General features: G+C 39.4%; 1 protein-coding gene across 8 annotated transcripts in view; it reads right to left on the reverse strand.

The window, feature by feature from the left end:
- The window catches only part of LOC133606751 (nuclear factor 1 B-type-like), a 152,953-nt gene that overhangs the window by 12,043 nt on the left and 120,913 nt on the right, over window positions 1–19,997 (reverse strand). For 7 of the 8 annotated variants that reach the window (XM_061961055.1, XM_061961054.1, XM_061961059.2 and 4 more), the window contains one exon: window positions 17,141–17,229. The exons of the other annotated variant lie outside the window; for it this stretch is intronic. In XM_061961055.1, the coding sequence (XP_061817039.1) occupies window positions 17,141–17,229 (89 nt within the window). The remainder of the gene's footprint in view (window positions 1–17,140; window positions 17,230–19,997) is intronic. 8 annotated transcript variants of the gene reach the window in all.

The following is a 19,997-nucleotide window of genomic DNA, read 5'->3' on the forward strand; positions in this document are numbered from 1 at the left end:
AGATAAAAAAAATATCAAAAACAAATTACAGGATGTTATTTATGTAGTTTGCTCATTTTCCTCGACTGGTGCACTAACATCATGTGTTGTTTTTGTTGTTGTTGTTTTTTTACATATGTAGCATCATCTACAAAGATACAAAGAATTGCTATTGTGACATCGAGTGGACACATTTGGAACAGCAGTTTCTTTCAATCAAAAATTTCAGGCAAATTTTTATACTTAGCAAACTCATCCCGGATCAGGCCCGCGGGCCGTACGTTTGACACACTTGGTCTAAACGCATGCATTTGTCTAAATATGGCCAAGGACACGCACTATTGTGGGTTTCCTGCACATCGTCTTCATTCCACTGCGGGAGAGAAGAATTCCTCTGCCATTTTCAATTATTGTCTTTTTTTTTTTTTTGGAGTGGTCAGCTTGAAGCGTCCCTCTGTCTCGGACTCCCTCGTCATCACGTGACATGAGTGCGTGTCTGTGATGATTTTGCTAACTGGTTTCCGTGACTCGCCCTTATCTTGCCTGTGATTGGTAATGTTTCACCCTAACCTTAGCAAAGTGTGACTCATCATACGAACACCAACCAATCATCTTGGGTTTTCTCCGTATGTATGGGTGTTCTCATTCATGCAGGTCATTATATTCTCTCCATGTTTTTTTGTTTTGTTGCTTTTTTCTCTCTTTGTAGCTTTGATGTAAACCACCTAGCTACATAGGTCTAAGAGTAGTAAAAAAGTACTAAGCTACTAGGAAATGTAGTTACGCTATGTAGCTTGTTACTGCCCATCACTGCAGGTTAGTCATGGTGTTGTGGGAGAAATTGTGAAGGGTGGAAGGGGGTGGGGCTGTGTGTGTGCGGTGAGGGTCCCTCCACAAAGCTGCCCCATCCCTATTCATATCACGCTAATGGCGAAACAACACTGGGATTGTTCCGAGGGAGCAACGGCGCTAACTGAAAACGCCAGCGGGAACAAACAGCGCGTTGTTCCCGAGGGGTACTGCCTTACGTACATGTCGGATAATTAGCCTCCCCCCCCCCTCCTGCCTCCGCAGCCCCCCTTACCCTAACACTGCTCCCCGCTCCCTTTCCCCGAGAGAGGCCCCCAGCGGCCACTCACCCCCCCAACCAACACTATTGGAGAATACCTGCACTGCATCTGAGGTCACTGAAGCAAGTTTACCATCAAGTTTCTATCACGCCACACGTGTATCTGGAGTGGCATGGAGACTATAATCCCACATGTATTACTTAAAGGTCCCCTTTTGAGCTCGTTAGTGACCATGTCGCAACTCCAAACGAGAAAAATCCATCATCTCTCCCACTCACCGTGTTTGCTCCACATTGGAGAGAAACGTGAAGTGAATTACCATATTTTATAAACTATATAGCGTAGGGGTGTCAAACTCATTTTAGATCGGGGGCCACATGGCGAAAAATCTACTCCCAAGGGGGCTGGACTGGTAAAATCACGGCACGATAACTTTAATATAAAGCACGATAACTTAAAAATAAAGACACCTTCAGATAGTTTTCTTTGTTTACAAATAGAACAAGCACATTCTGAAAATGTACAAATCATAATGGTTTTTTTTTACACTTACATGTTGTGGTTAGTAGTATTCTATCTTTATTTGTCGTTATTTATACTTTCTGAATACATTTTGCATACTCCCGAAATTCAGCGCCTCTCCCGAAAACCTCCCGGGACAAATTTTCTCCCGAAATTCAGGCGGAGCTGGAGGCCACGCCCCCTCCAGCTCCATGCGGACCTGAGTGACGTGTCGACAGCGGCCAGCCTGTTTTCACGTCCGCTTTCCCACAATATAAACAGCGTGCCTGTCCAATCACGTTATAACTGTAGAATGATCAAGGGCGAGTTCTTGGTTTCTTAAGTGGGTTTATTGTTAGGCAGTTTCATTAACGTCCTCCCAGCGCGGTAACAACACACAACAACAGCAGTCATGTTTTCGTCTACCGTAAAGTAGTTCGTCTGCCGTAAACAGCAATGTTGTGACACTCTTAAACAGGACAATACTGCCATCTACTGTACATGCATATATGACAATAACATCTACGGCTTTTAGAGAGTGCAGTGCACAACTGCTATACTATACATATATATATATATATATATATATATATATATATATATATATATATATATATATACATATATATATATATATATATATATGTATATATATATATATATATATATAATAAAATAAATATATATATATATATATATAGCTAGAATTCACTGAAAGTCAAGTATTTCATATATATATATATATATATATATGAAATACTTGAGTATATATATATATATATATATATATATATATATATATATATATGAAATACTTTGACTTGGTGAATTCTAGCTGTAAATATACTCCTCCCCTCTTAACCACCCCCGACCACGCCTCACTCCCCAACCCCCACCTCATGAAATCGGAGGTCTCAAGGTTGGCAAGTATGATTTTGTGATAATGTTCATCAGTCAACTCATTGGTGTTAATTTTCAATCTATCAAGATAAAAAAAATATATATATCAAAATCAAATTACAAGATGTTATTTATGTAGTTTGCTCATTTTCCTCGACTGGTGCATTAACATGTGGTTTATTTTTTTTACATATGTAGCATCATCTACAAAGTTGCAAAGAATTGCTATTGCGACATCTAGTGGCTACATTTAGAACAGTAGTTTCTTTCATTCATTTTTTATACTCATCTCGCTGGCCGGATAAAACCTGTTAGTGGGCCTGATCCGGCCCGCGGGCCGTACGTTTGACACCCCTGATATAGCGGATATTAGCCACATCCACAGAATTTTAGAAGAAAAAAAAAGGTTTCCATATATTAGCCGCACCAGACTAAAAATCGCAGATACATAAATTGTGAAATTACTTATTTACACAGAAATATTTTGTAAATCTCTATTTACATACCTTAATTGTTTACAAACACGGCAGTAAAACAGGTGATCAAACACGACAGAAGTCATCGTAACATTGGAGCTGCGGAAGCTAGCACTTCAATCAGCTAAACAGACTCATTAACTCCACGGTGGCGTTTTGGCGAGTTTACTGAGGAATTTGTCAAACTGAAACTATACAAAAATAATGCCATTGTAAGTTAATAATACTAACACAGACACTTGTAAACGTGTTAGCATATTAGCTCATGCTAACGACGCTAGCTTCATTACATTACGATAGCACGTACAAATATGCATGAAAACACTCTTACAGACATCACACATGGGACGGTTCGTAAATAAGAATAGTTTTAGTTACAAACCCTGCTTCCATATGAGTTGGGAAATTGTGTTAGATGTAAATATAAAGGGAATACAATGATTTGCAAATCCTTTTCAACCCATATTCAGTTGAATGCACTACAAAGACAACATATTTGGTGTTCAAACTCATAAACTTTTTTTTTTTTTTGCAAATAATAATTAACTTAGAATTTCATGGCTGCAACACGTGCCAAAGTAGTTGGGAAAGGGCATGTTCACCACTGTGTTACATGGCCTTTCCTTTTAACAACACTCAGTAAATGTTTGGGAACTGAGGAGACACATTTTTTAAGCTTCTCAGGTGGAATTCTTTCCCATTCTTGCTTGATGTACAGCTTAAGTTGTTCAACAGTCCGGGGGTCTCCGTTGTGGTATTTTAGGCTTCATAATGCGCCACACATTTTCAATGGGAGACAGGTCTGGACTACAGGCAGGCCAGTCTAGTACCCGCACTCTTTTACTATGAAGCCAGGTTGATGTAACACGTGGCTTGGCATTGTCTTGCTGAAATAAGCAGGGGCGTCCATGGTAACGTTGCTTGGATGGCAACATATGTTGCTCCAAAACCTGTATGTACATTTCAGCATTAATGGCGCCTTCACAGATGTGTAAGTTACCCATGTCTTGGGCACTAATACACCCCCATACCATCACAGATGCTGGCTTTTCAACTTTGCGCCTATAACAATCCGGATGGTTCTTTTCCTCTTTGGTCCGGAGGACACGACGTCCACAGTTTCCAAAAACAATTTGAAATGTGGACTCGTCAGACCACAGAACACTTTTCCACTTTGTATCAGTCCATCTTAGATGAGCTCAGGCCCAGCGAAGCCGACGGCATTTCTGGGTGTTGTTGATAAACGGTTTTCGCCTTGCATAGGAGAGTTTTAACTTGCACTTACAGATGTAGCGACCAACTGTAGTTACTGACAGTGGGTTTCTGAAGTGTTCCTGAGCCCATGTGGTGATATCCTTTACACACTGATGTCGCTTGTTGATGCAGTACAGCCTGAGGGATCGAAGGTCACGGGCTTAGCTGCTTACGTGCAGTGATTTCTCCAGATTCTCTGAACCCTTTCATGATATTATGGACCGTAGATGGTGAAATCCCTAAATTCCTTGCAATAGCTGGTTGAGAAAGGTTTTTCTGAAACTTCAACAATTTGCTCACGCATTTGTTGACAAAGTGGTGACCCTCGCCCATCCTTGTTTGTGAATGACTGAGCATTTCATGGAATCTACTTTTATACCCAATCATGGCACCCACCTGTTCCCAATTTGTCTGTTCACTTGTGGGATGTTCCAAATAAGTGTTTGATGAGCATTCCTCAACTTTATCAGTATTTATTGCCACCTTTCCCAACTTCTTTGTCATGTGTTGCTGGCATCAAATTCTAAAGTTAATGATTATTTGCAAAAAAAAAAGTTTTTATCAGTTTGGACATCAAATATGTTGTCTTTGTAGCATATTCAACTGAATATGGGTTGAAAATGATTTGCAAATCATTGTATTCCGTTTATATTTACATCTAACACAATTTCCCAACTCATATGGAAACGGGGTTTGTATATTGTAAAACTTACATACGTTGATTGGTGTGACGAATTAATAATTATTTCGAGCAAAAACTCTATGGACAGTTTTACATCCGGTTTAAGGCATTAAAACGGAAAGAACATTTTCAACCGCAATACCTGCATTAAGCAAACTCGTCCAAAAGATGGCACCATAGCACAAACAATAACACATGAGATCGGTAGGTCATACCAAAGACTATAAAAATGCGACCCAATACCTCCCTGCTTGGCACTCAGCATCAAGGGTTGGAATTGGTTGTTAATTCACCAAAAATGATTCCCGGGCGCGGCCACCGCTGCTGCCCACTGCTCCCCTCACCTCCCAGGGGGTGATCAAGGATGATGGGTCAAATGCAGAGAATAATTTCGCCACACCTAGTGTGTGTGTGACAATCATTGGTATTTTAACTTAACTTAACATCACTTCATGCCTCTGCTTGGGTTGAATGCAAACTATTGAACACAAAACATTATTGCCAGTGGCAAAAAAAATAAATTAACTAGACGCACCATTTTATAAGCCGCAGGGTTCAAACTGTAGGAAAGAAGTAGCGGCTTATAGTCAGGAATTTCCGGTATATGTATATAGCGCTTTTCTCTAGTGACTCAACGTGCTTCAGACGGTGAAACCCATTATCGACATCTTTAAGCTAGTTAAAGCAGGGTCGGTGGCACTGGGAGCAGGTGGGCAAAGTGTCTTGCCCAATAGAAGTAGGAATGGAACCCGAAACCCTCGAGTCGCTGGCACGGCTGCTCCACGCCGCCCCAAAAAAGTGTTTGTTTTTAAAAGCTGCGGCTTTTCATGTCATGAAGAAGAAAAAAAACCTGACCGGGCCCTGGCGAGATAAGCCCACTCAGTGCCCAACCCAGGCTTCACTACGCATCTTAAAATAAAGAAATGCAATATTATGTAAGTACTGTATCTTACATAACTATACTGGTGTTGCTAATGTGTGTGTCGTCCTGTCACGCCTTAATGTTACATGGTATGATATATGACGTCCATTTTGATGGACAAGTGTACAGTTTTAAGGTAAAAAAAAACATAAGTACAGTGGTACCTCAGGATATGAGTGCCCCATCTGACGGGTCTCTAGGCTAATTGTTATGCTTAAGGTTGCGAGCAGAAATTTGGGTTACGAGCCTCACAGTGAACTCCGAAAGCTCTGCCCAGATTAGCTAGAAATGGACATTGTTCTTCCAACAATGGGAACGAAGAAAGTGAGCAAGGCAACGATGACATTCGTTGAATTAAAGAAACAAATCATCAAATATACAACCGCAGCCGACTTGGTGAAGCAGTTGGAGCGTACCACTGCTCGTCTGCACCATACTGACGCAGAATGCATCAATAACGCCGGCCAAAGATGTTGAAATAATCTCTAAACGGCGGACATTTATCTATGAAAATATGGAGAAGCTGCTGATGGTGTGTTTGACGGAGAAGCAGCTGGAAGGAGATATTGTGGAAGTCCACTCTTCAAGGTTAACTTCATAAATGTACACTTCATAAAACTACTGTAGTTGTTTGTAGTACATTCTATTGTTAATAATACAATATTTCTTACATCAAAGTGTCTTTTTTTTCTTTCTAAAAGGCTTTCCACATGTTAAAATTGTGCTGTTTTGAAGAGGTTGGGGGGCCAAAGGGGGGGCAAGTACCGATTAAATTTAGGGATGTCCAATAATGGCTTTTGCCGATATCCGATATTCCAACTCTTTAATTACCGATACCGATATCAACCGATACCGATATCAACCGATATATACAGTCGTGGAATTAACACATTATTATGCCAAATTTGGACAACCAGGTATGGTGAAGATAAGGTAGTTTTTAAAAAAAATTATAAAATAAGATAAATAAATTAAAAACATTTTCTTGAATAAAAAAGAAAGTAAAACAATATAAAAACAGTTACATAGAAACTAGTAATTAATGAAAATGAGTAAAATTAACTGTTAAAGGTTAGTACTATTAGTGGACCAGCAGCACGCACAATCATGTGTGCTTACGGACTGTATCCCTTGCAGACTGTATTGATATATATTGATATATAATGTAGGAACCCGAATATTAATAACAGAAAGAAACAACGCTTTTGTGTGAATGAGTGTAAATGGGGGAGGAAGGTTTGTTGGGTTGGTGCACTAATTGTAAGTGTATGTTGTGTTTTCTATGTTGATTTAATAAAAAATTAAAATAAAAAAAAAACGATACCGATAATAAAAAAAACGATACCGATAATTTCCGATATTACATTTTAAGCATTTATCGGCCGATAATATCAGCAGGCCGATATTATCGGACATCTCTAATTAAATTGATTATAATTAATTTCAATGGGCAACGTTGTTTCGCAATTCCACTTTTTCAAGATACGAGCTGCGCCACAGGACCAAGAAAAAAACCCTATCCCGAGGTACCACTTTTAAACTGTCTAAACTTCCCATTGTGGACAATCCAGTCCTTCCAATTCTTTATTGTGCGACTGCGAGACTTGTTTGTAACTGGTGAAATGTCCTAAAACAGTCATTCTCAAACTGTGGTACGTGTGGTTAATTGCCAAATAATCACTTTAAAGTACAGTGTTTTGTGTTCCTACAGTCAAACACAGTGTTACTGCTCAAGCTGTGTGTAATTTTACAGTGGCCAAAATATTAAATATACTTGGTAAATTGTTCTTCATGAATACTTGGGCCTACTATGCTACCTGTAGCTCAATGTTGGTCATTGTGTTGTTAGGAGAGCAAAGTTTTTTTTCCTGTGGGTTCCAAGTAGTAGTATGCCAAATAATCACTTAAAAGTACAGTGTTTTATGTTCCTATATTCAACCAGTGTTACTGCTCAAGTTGTGTATAATTTTACAGTGGCCAAAATATTAAATATACTTGGTAAATTGTTCTTCATGAATACTTGGGCCTACTATGCTACCTGTAGCTCAATGTTGGTCATTGTGGTGTTAGGAGAGCAAAGTTTTTTTTCAGTGGGTTCCAAGTAGTAGCATGCCAAATAATCACTTAAAAGTACAGTGTTTTATGTTCCTATATTCAAACAGTGTTACTGCTCAAGTTGTGTGTAATTTTACAGTGGCCAAAATATTAAATATACTTGGTAAATTGCTTTTCATGAATATTTGGGCCTACTATGCTACCTATAGCTCAATGTTGGTCATTGTGTTGTTAGGAGAGCAAAGTTTTTTTTCTGTGGGTTCCAAGTAGTAGTATGCCAAATAATCACTTAAAAGTACAGTGTTTTGTGTTCCTATATTCAAACACAGTGTTACTGCTCAAGCTGTGTGTAATTTTACAGTGGCCAAAATATTAAATATACTTGGTAAATTGTTCTTCATGAATACTTGGGCCTACTATGCTACCTGTAGTTCGATGTTGGTCATTGTGTTGTTAGGAGAGCAAAACATCTTTCTGTGGGTTCCAAGTAGTACCGTAGTATGCCAAATAATCACTTAAAAGTACAGTGTTTTGTGTTCCTATATTCAAACACAGTGTTACTGCTCAAGTAGTGTATAATTTTACAGTGGCCAAAATATTAAATATACTTGGTAAATTGCTTTTCATGAATACTTGGGCCTACTATGCTACCTATAGCTCAATGTTGGTCATTGTGTTGTTAGGAGAGCAAAGGATTTTTTCTGTGGGTTCCAAGTAGTAGTATGCCAAATAATCACTTAAAAGTACAGTGTTTTATGGTCCTATATTCAAACACAGTGTTACTGCTCAACAGTGTATAATTTTACAGTGGCCAAAATATTAAATATACTTGGTAAATTGCTTTTCATGAATACTTGGGCCTACTATGCTACCTGTAGTCCGATGTTGGTCATTATGGTGTTAGGAGAGCAAAGTATTTTTTCTGTGGGTTCCATGTAGTAGTATGCCAAATAATCACTTAAAAGTACAGTGTTTTGTGTTCCTATATTTAAACACAGTGTTATAGGGACGGCGTTATAGGGACGGCGTTATAGGGACGGCGTTATAGGGACGGCGTTATAGGGACGGCGTTATAGGGACGGCGTGGCGCAGTGGAAGAATGGCCATGCGTGACTCGAGGGTCCCTAGTTTAATCCCCACCTAGTACCAACCTCGTCATGTCCGTTGTGTCCTGAGCAAGACACTTCACCCTTGCTCCTGATGGGTGCTGGTTAGCGCCTTGCATGGCAGCTCCCTCCATCAGTGTGTGAATGTGTGTGTGAATGGGTAAATGTGGAAGTAGTGTCAAAGCGCTTTGAGTACCTTGAAGGTAGAAAAGCGCTATACAAGTACAACCCATTTATCATTTATTTACTGCTCAAGCTGTGTATAATTTTACAGTGGCCAAAATATTAAATATATTTGGTAAATTGTTCTTCATGAATACTTGGGCCTACTATGCTACCTGTAGTTTGATGTTGGTCATTATGGTGTTAGGAGAGCAAAGTATTTTTTCTGTGGGTTCCAAGTAGTAGTATGCCAAATAATCACTTAAAAGTACAGTGTTTTGTGTTCCTATATTCAAACACAGTGTTGCTGCTCAAGCTGTGTGTAATTTTACAGTGGCCAAAATATTAAATATACATGGTAAATTGTTTTTCATGAATACTTGGGCCTGCTGTGCTACCTGTAGTTCGATTTTGGTCATTGTGTTGTTAGGAGAGCAAAAATGTTTTCTGTGGGTTCCAAGTAGTAGTATGCCAAATAATCACTTAAAAGTACAGTGTTTTGTGTTCCTATATTCAAACACAGTGTTATTACTCAAGCTGTGTGTAATTTTACAGTGGCCAAAATATTAAATATACTTGGTAAATTGCTTTTCATGAATATTTGGGCCTACTATGCTACCTATAGCTCAATGTTGGTCATTGTGTTGTTAGGAGAGCAAAGTTTTTTTTCAGTGGGTTCCAAGTAGTAGTAGTATGCCAAATAATCACTTAAAAGTACAGTGTTTTGTGTTCTATATTCAAACACAGTGTTACTGCTCAAGCTGTGTGTAATTTTACAGTGTCCAAAATATTAAATATACTTGGTAAATTGTTCTTCATGAATACTTGGGCCTACTATGCTTCCTGTAGCTCAATGTTGGTCATTATGTTGTTAGGAGAGCAAAGGTTTTTTTCTGTGGGTTCCAAGTAGTAGTATGCCAAATAATCACTTAAAAGTACAGTGTTTTATGGTCCTATATTCAAACACAGTGTTACTGCTCAAGCAGTGTATAATTTTACAGTGGCCAAAATATTAAATATACTTGGTAAATTGCTTTTCATGAATACTTGGGCCTACTATGCTACCTGTAGTCCGATGTTGGTCCTTATGGTGTTAGGAGAGCAAAGTATTTTTTCTGTAGGTTCCAAGTAGTAGTATGCCAAATAATCACTTAAAAGTACAGTGTTTTGTGTTCCTATATTCAAACACAGTGTTACTGCTCAAGCTGTGTATAATTTTACAGTGGCCAAAATATTAAATATATTTGGTAAATTGTTCTTCATGAATACTTGGGCCTACTATGCTACCTGTAGTTCGATTTTGGTCATTGTGTTGTTAGGAGAGCAAAGTATTTTTTTAAAGTTTCAAAACCACTGCTGTAGAAAAAGTCTTTAAAATTGAGCCAAATAATTAGTCAAACGTTTTTGTTCTGCTGGCACTTTTCCCTTGGTTTCGGATATTAAACCCTGCTTAATGTCGTGTTAAAAAAAAAAAAAAAAAGGTGCTGGGAAGTTAGTGCCAAAAAGTGTTGATGAAAGCCTCCAGTCGGCCATCTTTACAAATAAAGCAAAGCCAAATTGCAGGAGGCTGCATGTGAAGGGTTAAAAAAAACAAGAGCTAATCCTCTCTTGCACTTCTTTTCCTGTCCAACTCGTCCTCAAGTTCTCCTGCCTTCTCCCCTCCCTCCCAGCCTCGCTCTCACTGCCAAAAATCATCGGACAGGAAACGGGGGCGGGGGGGGGATTAAGTTTTTCCTACCTTGCCGAACAAAGAGCGCACAGAGCGTCCGAGAGTGGCTCTCGTTTCCTGTCTTTCTGTTGTAGCCCTCCCTCTGTCGCGGTCTGTCCTCCTCCCAGGTAATGAAACATCACGGGGACCACACAGCTACAAAAGCACACTTTGTGAGCCCTTTTTTGCGCGCTTTTAATCTGGTTAGAATTGACGGCTGTCAGTTTGTATCTGCGTCTCCCGGGGACTACAAAGGCGGTGTGTTTGTGCATGCCGTCACTGCTAATTGACGCACTTCTGTCTTTCTTGGAAGCAACTTGCTGGGGGGTGGAGGGAGGGAGTTGTGCGCCTCAAAATGCCAACAAGAAATGAATTTTTGTTTTGTTTTTTTCATGTTGACTCCTCCCCTGAGGTAACCTTCAACATGGCCCCCCTCTGCTCTTGTCCGGCACGCCTGCCTTTAAGGATTAGCCACCTAAATTAGATTATCTAATGGCATTTTAATGGATTGCTGACCCATTTCCTTCACAATGGCAACATGCGAGTTCGACAGAATTTGAATTTAAAGGATGCACGACGGGCAGTTTATGTAAGATGCGACGATTACAGCTTGTAACGTCAATTAATTTATTCAAGAGCTATTCTGGTGTGGTTAAAGGGGAACAACACTTATGGGGATATTCTGCCAATAATTCACAATCCTTATGAGAGTCATATGTATTTTTTTTAATGCATTCTAACTCCTAAATAAACATGAATACAATGTGGCCGATGGGAACATGACATCATTGCGTCTATTTCGACCATAAAACCCAATAAACATCCAATAAGCACCAATACTCCATTTACATTTCATGACCTGAATATTGACCAAGTATTAGCGATATTGTTATTATAAGAGCTAACGCCAAGGACCTACATTTAGCAGCGAAATGATCAGAGTTCATGAAAGTTACCATATTTTTTGGACTATAAGTCACAGTTTTTTTTCATAGTTTGGCCGGGGGTGCGACTTATACTCAGGAGCGACTTATGTGTGAAATTATTAACACATTACCGTAAAATATCAAATAATATTATTTAGCTCATTCACGTAAGAGACTAGACGTATAAGATTTCATGGGATTTAGCGATTAGGAGTGACAGATTGTTTGGTAAACGTATAGCATGTTCGATATGTTATAGTTATTTGAATGACTCTTACCATAATATGTTATGTTAACATACCAGGCACGTTCTCAGTTGGTTATTTATGCGTCATATAACGTACACTTATTCAGCCTGTTGTTCACTATTCTTTATTAGGGACCGCAATGTTCCTTTGGGACAGAGGACCCTATTGTAATTGTAAGGTTTTATTATTATTCCGCCACCTCTTTGAGCTGTAAATTGACCCCCTTAACATGCTTCAAAACTCACCATATTTGACACACACATCAGGACTGGCGAAAATTGCCATATAATAAAAAAACCAAACACCAAAACTCAAAATTGCGCTCTAGCGCCCCCTAGGAAAAAACACAGACAAAACTGCTTGTAACTTCCGGTGGGAATGTCGTAAAGACATGAAACAAAAACCTCTATGTAGGTCTGACTTAGATCTAGATTTCATACATTGACATCCTGCAGCAAAAATCAACAGGAAGTTGGCAATTCCCCCTTCAAAACAAAAGTTTAGTAAAAACAGTCACTTTTGCCTCTTTGAGCTGTAATTTGACCCCCTTAACATGCTTCAAAACTCACCAAACTGGACACACACATCAGGACTGGCAAAAATTGCGATCTAATAAAAACCCCAACCCCAAAACTCAAAATTGCGCTCTAGCGCCCCCTAGGAAGAAAACACAGACACAACTGCTCCTAGGAAGAAAACTCGGACAAAACTGCCTGTAACTTCCAGTACGAATGTCGTAGAGACATGAAACAAAAACTTCTATGTAGGTCTCACTTCGACCTACATTGCATTCATTGACAACCCCCAGCAAAAATCAACAGGAAGTTTGCAATTCCCCCTTCAAAACATAGGTTTTGTAAAAACCGGTCACCTTTTTTCAAACATTATCTCCTTTGAGCACGTTTGTCGTGTCGGCTTCAAACTCGCACAGGAGAGAGATTGAACCCTTCTGATTAAAAGTTGACCAAAGACTTTTAATTACTGCTCCGGTTTGGATTTTATGTGCCGTCAAAGTCGGTCTCGTCCATCGCTGTTTACAGCTTTAATTTATTCTAAATTGCCTTTCAAATGTCTATTCTTAGTGTTGGGTTTTATCAAATACATTTCCCCAAAAAATGCGACTTATACTCCAGTGCGACTTATATATGTTTTTTTCCTTCTTTATTATGCATTTTCGGCCGGTGCGACTTATACTCCGAAAAATTCGGTAATTCTACATTATAAAAAAATCCTTACACCTGGATAGGAAAACAAAATGGACATAAACTGAGAAGTTGGTATACTTTGACCCCCGAGATGGCGAAGAAGACATGCAAAAAAATGCTGGTTTGCACCCACCTTTTTAAAAAAAAATCCTTCACAAGGATTATGAGCAATTCTTCATCTAAACGGGAATATATCAATATTCTAAGAGTCGGTATCCGAGTGAGAGCAGACATTGTACAGTAAGTGATGTTTTATTATGTTTGTTGGTTCTCATGAAGTCTGCAGTGAGTAATAATCAGTGATATTGTTGAAGGAAAAGTGAAAGTGGTGATGCATCTCTGAAATGTATTTAAAAAATTACCAAAATATGTAACTTTGACATGTTGTTATGAATGTTACTACATTACATATATACTTACAGTGTGTATATAAAACCTTGATGGAGGTGTTTGGATGCGCTTTGTAGGCATAATAGAGCGACTTTAATAGGTTCCACTTTTGCTCGCATTTATTTACTAGTTAGAATGCATAAAAAAGCCAAACATATGTGTTCTTGTCTTACATAAGGATTGTGAGGGATCGACAAAAAAAAGAAAGAAAGCGCAGTTCCCCATTAAAGGCAGCGTGAGGACGTTTTCTTCTGCTCAGGCCTGCCTAGGAGGCTCTTTGAAGGGGTAGTGTGTGTGTGTGCGTGTGTGTTTGTAAATACCTTGAGCTGGTGCTAATGCAACACACACATACACACACGCACACACAATTCACAGCAGACTTACAGGGAAAAGTGGAAAAAGGAGATGTAACGGGGGGAAAAAAGCTGCACGCTTGGTAAAATGGCCCAGGCTTTCTCCCCTGGATTCTACGGTGCAAGGGGATGTGAGGAGGGAGGGGCTTCTGCAGGGTTTTAGTTCAGGAGAGTGGAGCATGACTTCAACACCGAGACACACAAAACGTGGCTTGTTGGAACACAGAAAGTTAAACGAGGATTGCTGCACGTGCTCTCAGGGTGCAACACACAAAAAGAAGCACTGAGACAGGCTACAATATCAATATGACATTTTAATATGTTATTATTATTATGTAGTGCTGGTATTTAATTTGTCATGGTAACGAAAGCTGTGCTGTAAAGAACTTAAGCATAAAAGCATCAATTCGGCTGCTTTTGTGTCATATTACTACACATATATATATACATATATATATACACGTATATATAAGCACATGTTTTTTTCAACATTCCTATATAAAATGTTGTGTGCTGGGTTGAATATATGTAATATATATATATATATGTACCTTCTAAAATACTTTTAAACAACTGTCAGTTGTCACAAACACAAAGAAAGCTCTTCCATACTGTATTTCTTACAAATGTGTCGTGTTTGCATGTGTTTTTTAAAACTGATCTGTATCCATGCAGCATTCACATTTGTGCGCAAGTGAACCGAACCGCTAAAAAAAAAAAAAAAGGTCTCTCACTCTCTCGGATGTCTCCGTTCACGCTTGACTACACAAACTGTACGAGCACAGCAAAGGCACCGGAGTTCCTTTTAACCGCACCAAACATGACAAGCGTGAACGCAGCCTGAAAGTTAGGGAATTTACACAAACGACGACAACCTGCTCGGAGCAGAGATGAGGTGGGAATGTTAAATACAATTTTAAATGACTGCTAATTTGGATGACATCTGAGTGAAAGCTTGACAGCTTGTCAGACGGCATACACAGCCCATTTTGCACACTGTAATAAGGATTTTGTGTGCAGAGCTTTATTGTTATGATTATGGTTTTCATCTATTTTGAACATCCATACAGTTACAATTATCACATATTTCCAGTTTTCTCATCACATCTAGTCCGAAAAGGAGAAGGAAGAAAAGGCTTATTTAATCCGACCCCTTTTCCATTTATTAGTGATTTCTTACACATGTGTTGGTTCACTATAGCTCTCTTGTTCAATTTGTAACACAAACAAGTTAAATCAATTAATCTCGTAAACAATTAAGTAAATTGAGATTCACATGATGAAGTGAACAAGATTATGTGATTTTATTTGAAACTTTACTTGCAAGGTAAACATTATTTAATTTTGACACATTTATGACACTAAAACAGTGGTTCTTAACCTGGGTTCGATGGAACCCTAGGGGTTCGGTGAGTCGGCCTCAGGGGTTCGGCGGAGATCAAGACACACCCGACTCATCGTGTAAATAAAAACTTCTCCCTATCGGCGTATTACGGATACGGCAACAGCAGAAGTCAGACTGATTTGCAGGTGTGTAATTTGTTGTGAGTTTATGCACTGTGTTGGTTTTGTTCTTTGAACAAGGTGATGTTCATGCACGGTTCATTTTGTGCACCAGTAAAAAAACATGGTAACACTTTAGTATGGGGAACATATTCACCATTAATTAGTTGCTTATTAACATGCAAATTAGTAACATATTGGCTCTTAACTAGTCATTATTAAGTACTTATTAATGCCTTATTCGGCATGGCCTTATTATAACCTTTTTTCAGTGATGAACCCCTGTGAATTTTTTTTTAATTCAAGTACCCCCTAATCAGAGCAAAGCATTTTTGGTTGAAAAAAAGAGATAAAGAAGTAAAATACAGCACTATGTCATCAGTTTCTGATTTATTAAATTGTATAACAGTGCAAAATATTGCTCATTTGTCGTGGTCTTTCTTGAACTATTTGGAAAAAAAGATATAAAAATAACTAAAAACTTTTTGAAAAATAAACAAGTGATTCAATTATAAATAAAGATTTCTACACATTGAAGTAATCATCAACTTAAAGAGCCCTCTTTGGGGATTGTAATAGAGATCCATTCATGAACTTAATTCTAAACATTTCTTCACAAAAAAAGAAATCTTTAAGATCAATATTTATGGAACATGTCCACAAAAAATCTAAATGTCAATATTGCATTGTTGCATTGTAATGAATGGAATAGCCTACTTGATTTGATGTTCAGTTTATGAACTTACATTCATATTTTGTTGAAGTATTATTCAATAAATATGTTTATAAAGGATTTTTGAATTGTTGCTATTTTTAGAATATTTAAAAAAAATCTCACGTACCACTTGACATACCTTCAAGTACCCCCATTTGAGAACCACTGCCCTAACCCTCTAACCCTTACCCTAACCAAATAACTCTAAATTAAGTCTTTGTTACTTAGAATATGTTCCCCATATTAAAGTGTTACCAACAACATATAACTTTGTCTTGAATTTGTTTTTGTTTTATTTTTCACTAAAGAAGGGTTCGGTGAATGCGCATATGAAACTGATAGGGTTCGGTACCTCCAACAAGGTTAAGAACCACTGCACTAAAATGTCAGCTTTCCAATTTCTCCACAATGGGGAGACCCTATTGTACAATCATGCTTTTTTCCCCCCATTTCTGTATTGATGTGCATTAAAAATTGAGCGTCATTAAATTGCAGTAAACCTGGATCAGAACTGACTTGAAAATTTGTTGAAATTAGACATTGTGCGCTGTATATTCACCAATTTTTGGTCCATATTGTGTGTAGAGCTTTGTTAAGCATAATTTCCTATTTTAGTGATTGAGGCAGTATTAGAGAAGTCAACAAAAATGACATCTTTATTTTCAATTTTGTCACTGAACTGTTAACATTTACTCAAAGCTAGTTGTTTTTTTTTGTTCATCTGCAAATTGGACAGCAGGAGAAAAAAATGCTTCATTGTGGTCACGCATATCTTAAGTCTTTTGTGTGACACAACGGTGAGAATCATCCAAAGACAGACCAAAAAAGTTAGTTGCACATAAAGACTATTAGGAATAATGATGACTCAAGGCAATGGGACGAGAGCACACGCGCACACAAAAAATGAACAACCATGAGTGAGTTGTAGTGAAGCAATGCGATGGAAAGTGTGTGCTGAGTCGGCATGAAAGAGTGAATAGGTTACCTTTGCCAAGCAATCCCCAAAGTGTCGTCAGTGGCACTGGGGCCATAATGCCTGCCGTTTTGAGTCACGCTCCAGTCACACTTCCTCAGCTGTCAATTGAAACCTAGCGGTCAGATCACTGAGGCCACGTCACATGACACAACAAGTCAACAAAAGAACAAGCATGCATGCAGCAGAGACACAACTTCAAGCAGGACTGGGAGGTTATGGAGGGGAGGGACTTCGTTAAATTGGAATCAGGGAAGAAAAAAAAAATGCAATCACGGCTAACCTGGAAAGTAAGAAAACAAACAAAATGGAGTTAGTTGCAAAATGTTCATAGTAGTGCTTATTAGGGGTGTAGCGCTACGCCATCGTTGGTTCATTTTGGGTACAGTAAGGCAGTGTTTTTCAACCTTTTTTGAGCCAAGGCACATTTTTTTCATAAAAAAAATACGTAGGCAGCAGAAAAGGTTAAAAAATGAAACTCCACCAGGTTGTCGTGCCTTATTTTGAGTTTGTTGTTGTTTCCTGTGTGTAGTGCTTTAGTTCCTGTCTTGCGCTGTTATTTTGGTGACCCTTCCTGTTTTGTTGTTGTTCTCCTGTAGCAGCTTCACGTCTTCCTTTGAGTGCTATTGCCCGCAACTGCGTTGTTTTCGCAATAAAGACTATTTAAGTTGTGCGTACGCTATCCTTCTTTGTGGGGACATTGTTGATTGTCATGTCATGTACAGATGTGCTTTGTGGACGCCGTCTTTGCTCCAAACGCTGTAAGTTTTTGCTGTCGTCCAGCATTTTGTTTTTGTTGACTTTGTCGCCAGTTCAGTTTTACTTTTGTTTTACTTAGCCATCCCTATGGTTCAGTGCCTTTTCCTAGCGGGACTTGCCTTTAGTATTAACTTTTTGGTTTAAGCGTTACATACCTTTTTACCTGTCTCTCGCTGTGCTCTGCATATTGGGATTGCCAAGCTCTACTGGGGACGGCGTGGCGAAGTTGGTAGAGTGGCCGTGCCAGCAATCGGAGGGTTGCTGGTTACTGGGGTTCAATCCTCACCTTCTACCATCCTAGTCACGTCCGTTGTGTCCTTGGGCAAGACACTTCACCCCTTGCTCCTGATGGCTGCTGGTTAGCGCCTTGCATGGCAGCTCCCGCCGTGAATGTGTGTGTGAATGGGTAAATGTGGAAATACTGTCAAAGCGCTTTGAGTACCTTGAAGGTAGAAAAGCGCTATACAAGTATAACCCATTTATCATTTATCATTTACACAGCGCAGGCACTAGACAGCGGCACATTATTATGATTATTGATTTGCAAAAAATATTTTTTGGACCAATTAGGTGAAGTGGCATAATTTCCCACGGCACACCAGACAATATCTCAGGGCACACTAGTGTGCCGCGGCACAGTGGTTGAAAATCACTGCAGTAAGGGAACAAATACCTAAAACTGCTTAACATCATATATGTTTTTAAATGAAAGGTAAAAACTGCAAGCAGATAATTTTCCAAGAAATATACAATTCCCAAATGAAAATAGTTTTTACAATATATATGAAACAATACATAATAGTTCACTTTTTAGGCGAGTGCAACGATTAGCTGCATTAATAGTTCCAGCTTGTAGCCCCGTTCTCCATCTCCACTGAAACGTGGCGGCTCACTGCTTTCATCTTTGCCTCTTTATGCCAACTTAAACGTTGGAAGAGGTCTAGTTTGGCCTTGGTGCTGAAACCAAAGGCTGGACTCCACTGTATTTCTTTACAGAGTGCATGCGTGATTATACACACGGCCTGACCGTCCCTCATTGTGTACCATAAGGTTACGCTTCTGTACCGTAACTAATAGTCTCAGATTCGGAGTACCGTTACACCCCTAGTGGTTAGCAAAGGGAAAGCATGCTAAGTAGGGCAAATAAACACATTAAGTTGACATGCAGTCTTCTCATTAGCTAACGACTCCTATTGATTAGGGATTACAATACACACACACACACACACTCCCTCTTAAAGCCATCTTCACATACACATGACAAATTGCAGCATCCTTCCGAGCATGCATTATGCCACCACATGAGCCTCCAATCCGGCTGAGAGGCAAGCTAACCTTGCCCCCGTGGTCATCGCTTTCATTTGGTAATGCGGCGGGCGTGAAGAAAGTGCAACGTTAGCACTCTCCCTAAAAGCCATTTCATCAGACAGCGCTGAATATTCATTGGTGGAGAAAGTGCACGGCGAGCACCTGCACCGTGAAGTTACGAGAGTAGAAAGAGAACGTCGGGGAGACGACGTGACAAAAGCTCGCAGCGGTCTGGGCCAGACGCCCGGTGCCAGCGCTCCTTGAGGGGCTCGCCATCTGTCCGCCCACTCACACCGACACATCAGAGTGGCACGGGCGGTGGCGAGGAAAGGGGGGGGGAAGAGGCGACGGGGTGCGCTCAATACAACAGATGCGGGCAGATTGCGGATTAGGACCTTTCCTTAGATAATGCCAAATGACATCTGATCACGGATCTCTCCCAGCGGAATGCTCCATGGTGGCATTCCCTGGAGGGGTTAACCAAGGCGAGAGATGAATAGAGGGGTTTCACACGTTGGCTTGCCTTGGAATGGTGGAGCAGGTGCGTTTAGCTGCTTTTTTCTACTCTAATTTTTTTATATAGGCCCTTTTTCAAGAAACTGCAATTATCATACAGTTATTGAGTGCATGTAGACACAACTTATTGATATTTTAATTATCCATTGTGATCTTCAGAATGCACTTTGCACGTGGGTGTTTATGCGCTTAAAAACAATTGCTTCAATGAAGCCCAAACTGATACGATGTACTTTTTTACTTGCTAAAAACAAGACGTAAATGTGCGAAACAATGAAATATCTTG

Source organism: Nerophis lumbriciformis, linkage group LG05 (genome assembly GCF_033978685.3).
Source record: "Nerophis lumbriciformis linkage group LG05, RoL_Nlum_v2.1, whole genome shotgun sequence".
NCBI classification, from domain to species: Eukaryota; Metazoa; Chordata; class Actinopteri; order Syngnathiformes; family Syngnathidae; genus Nerophis; species Nerophis lumbriciformis.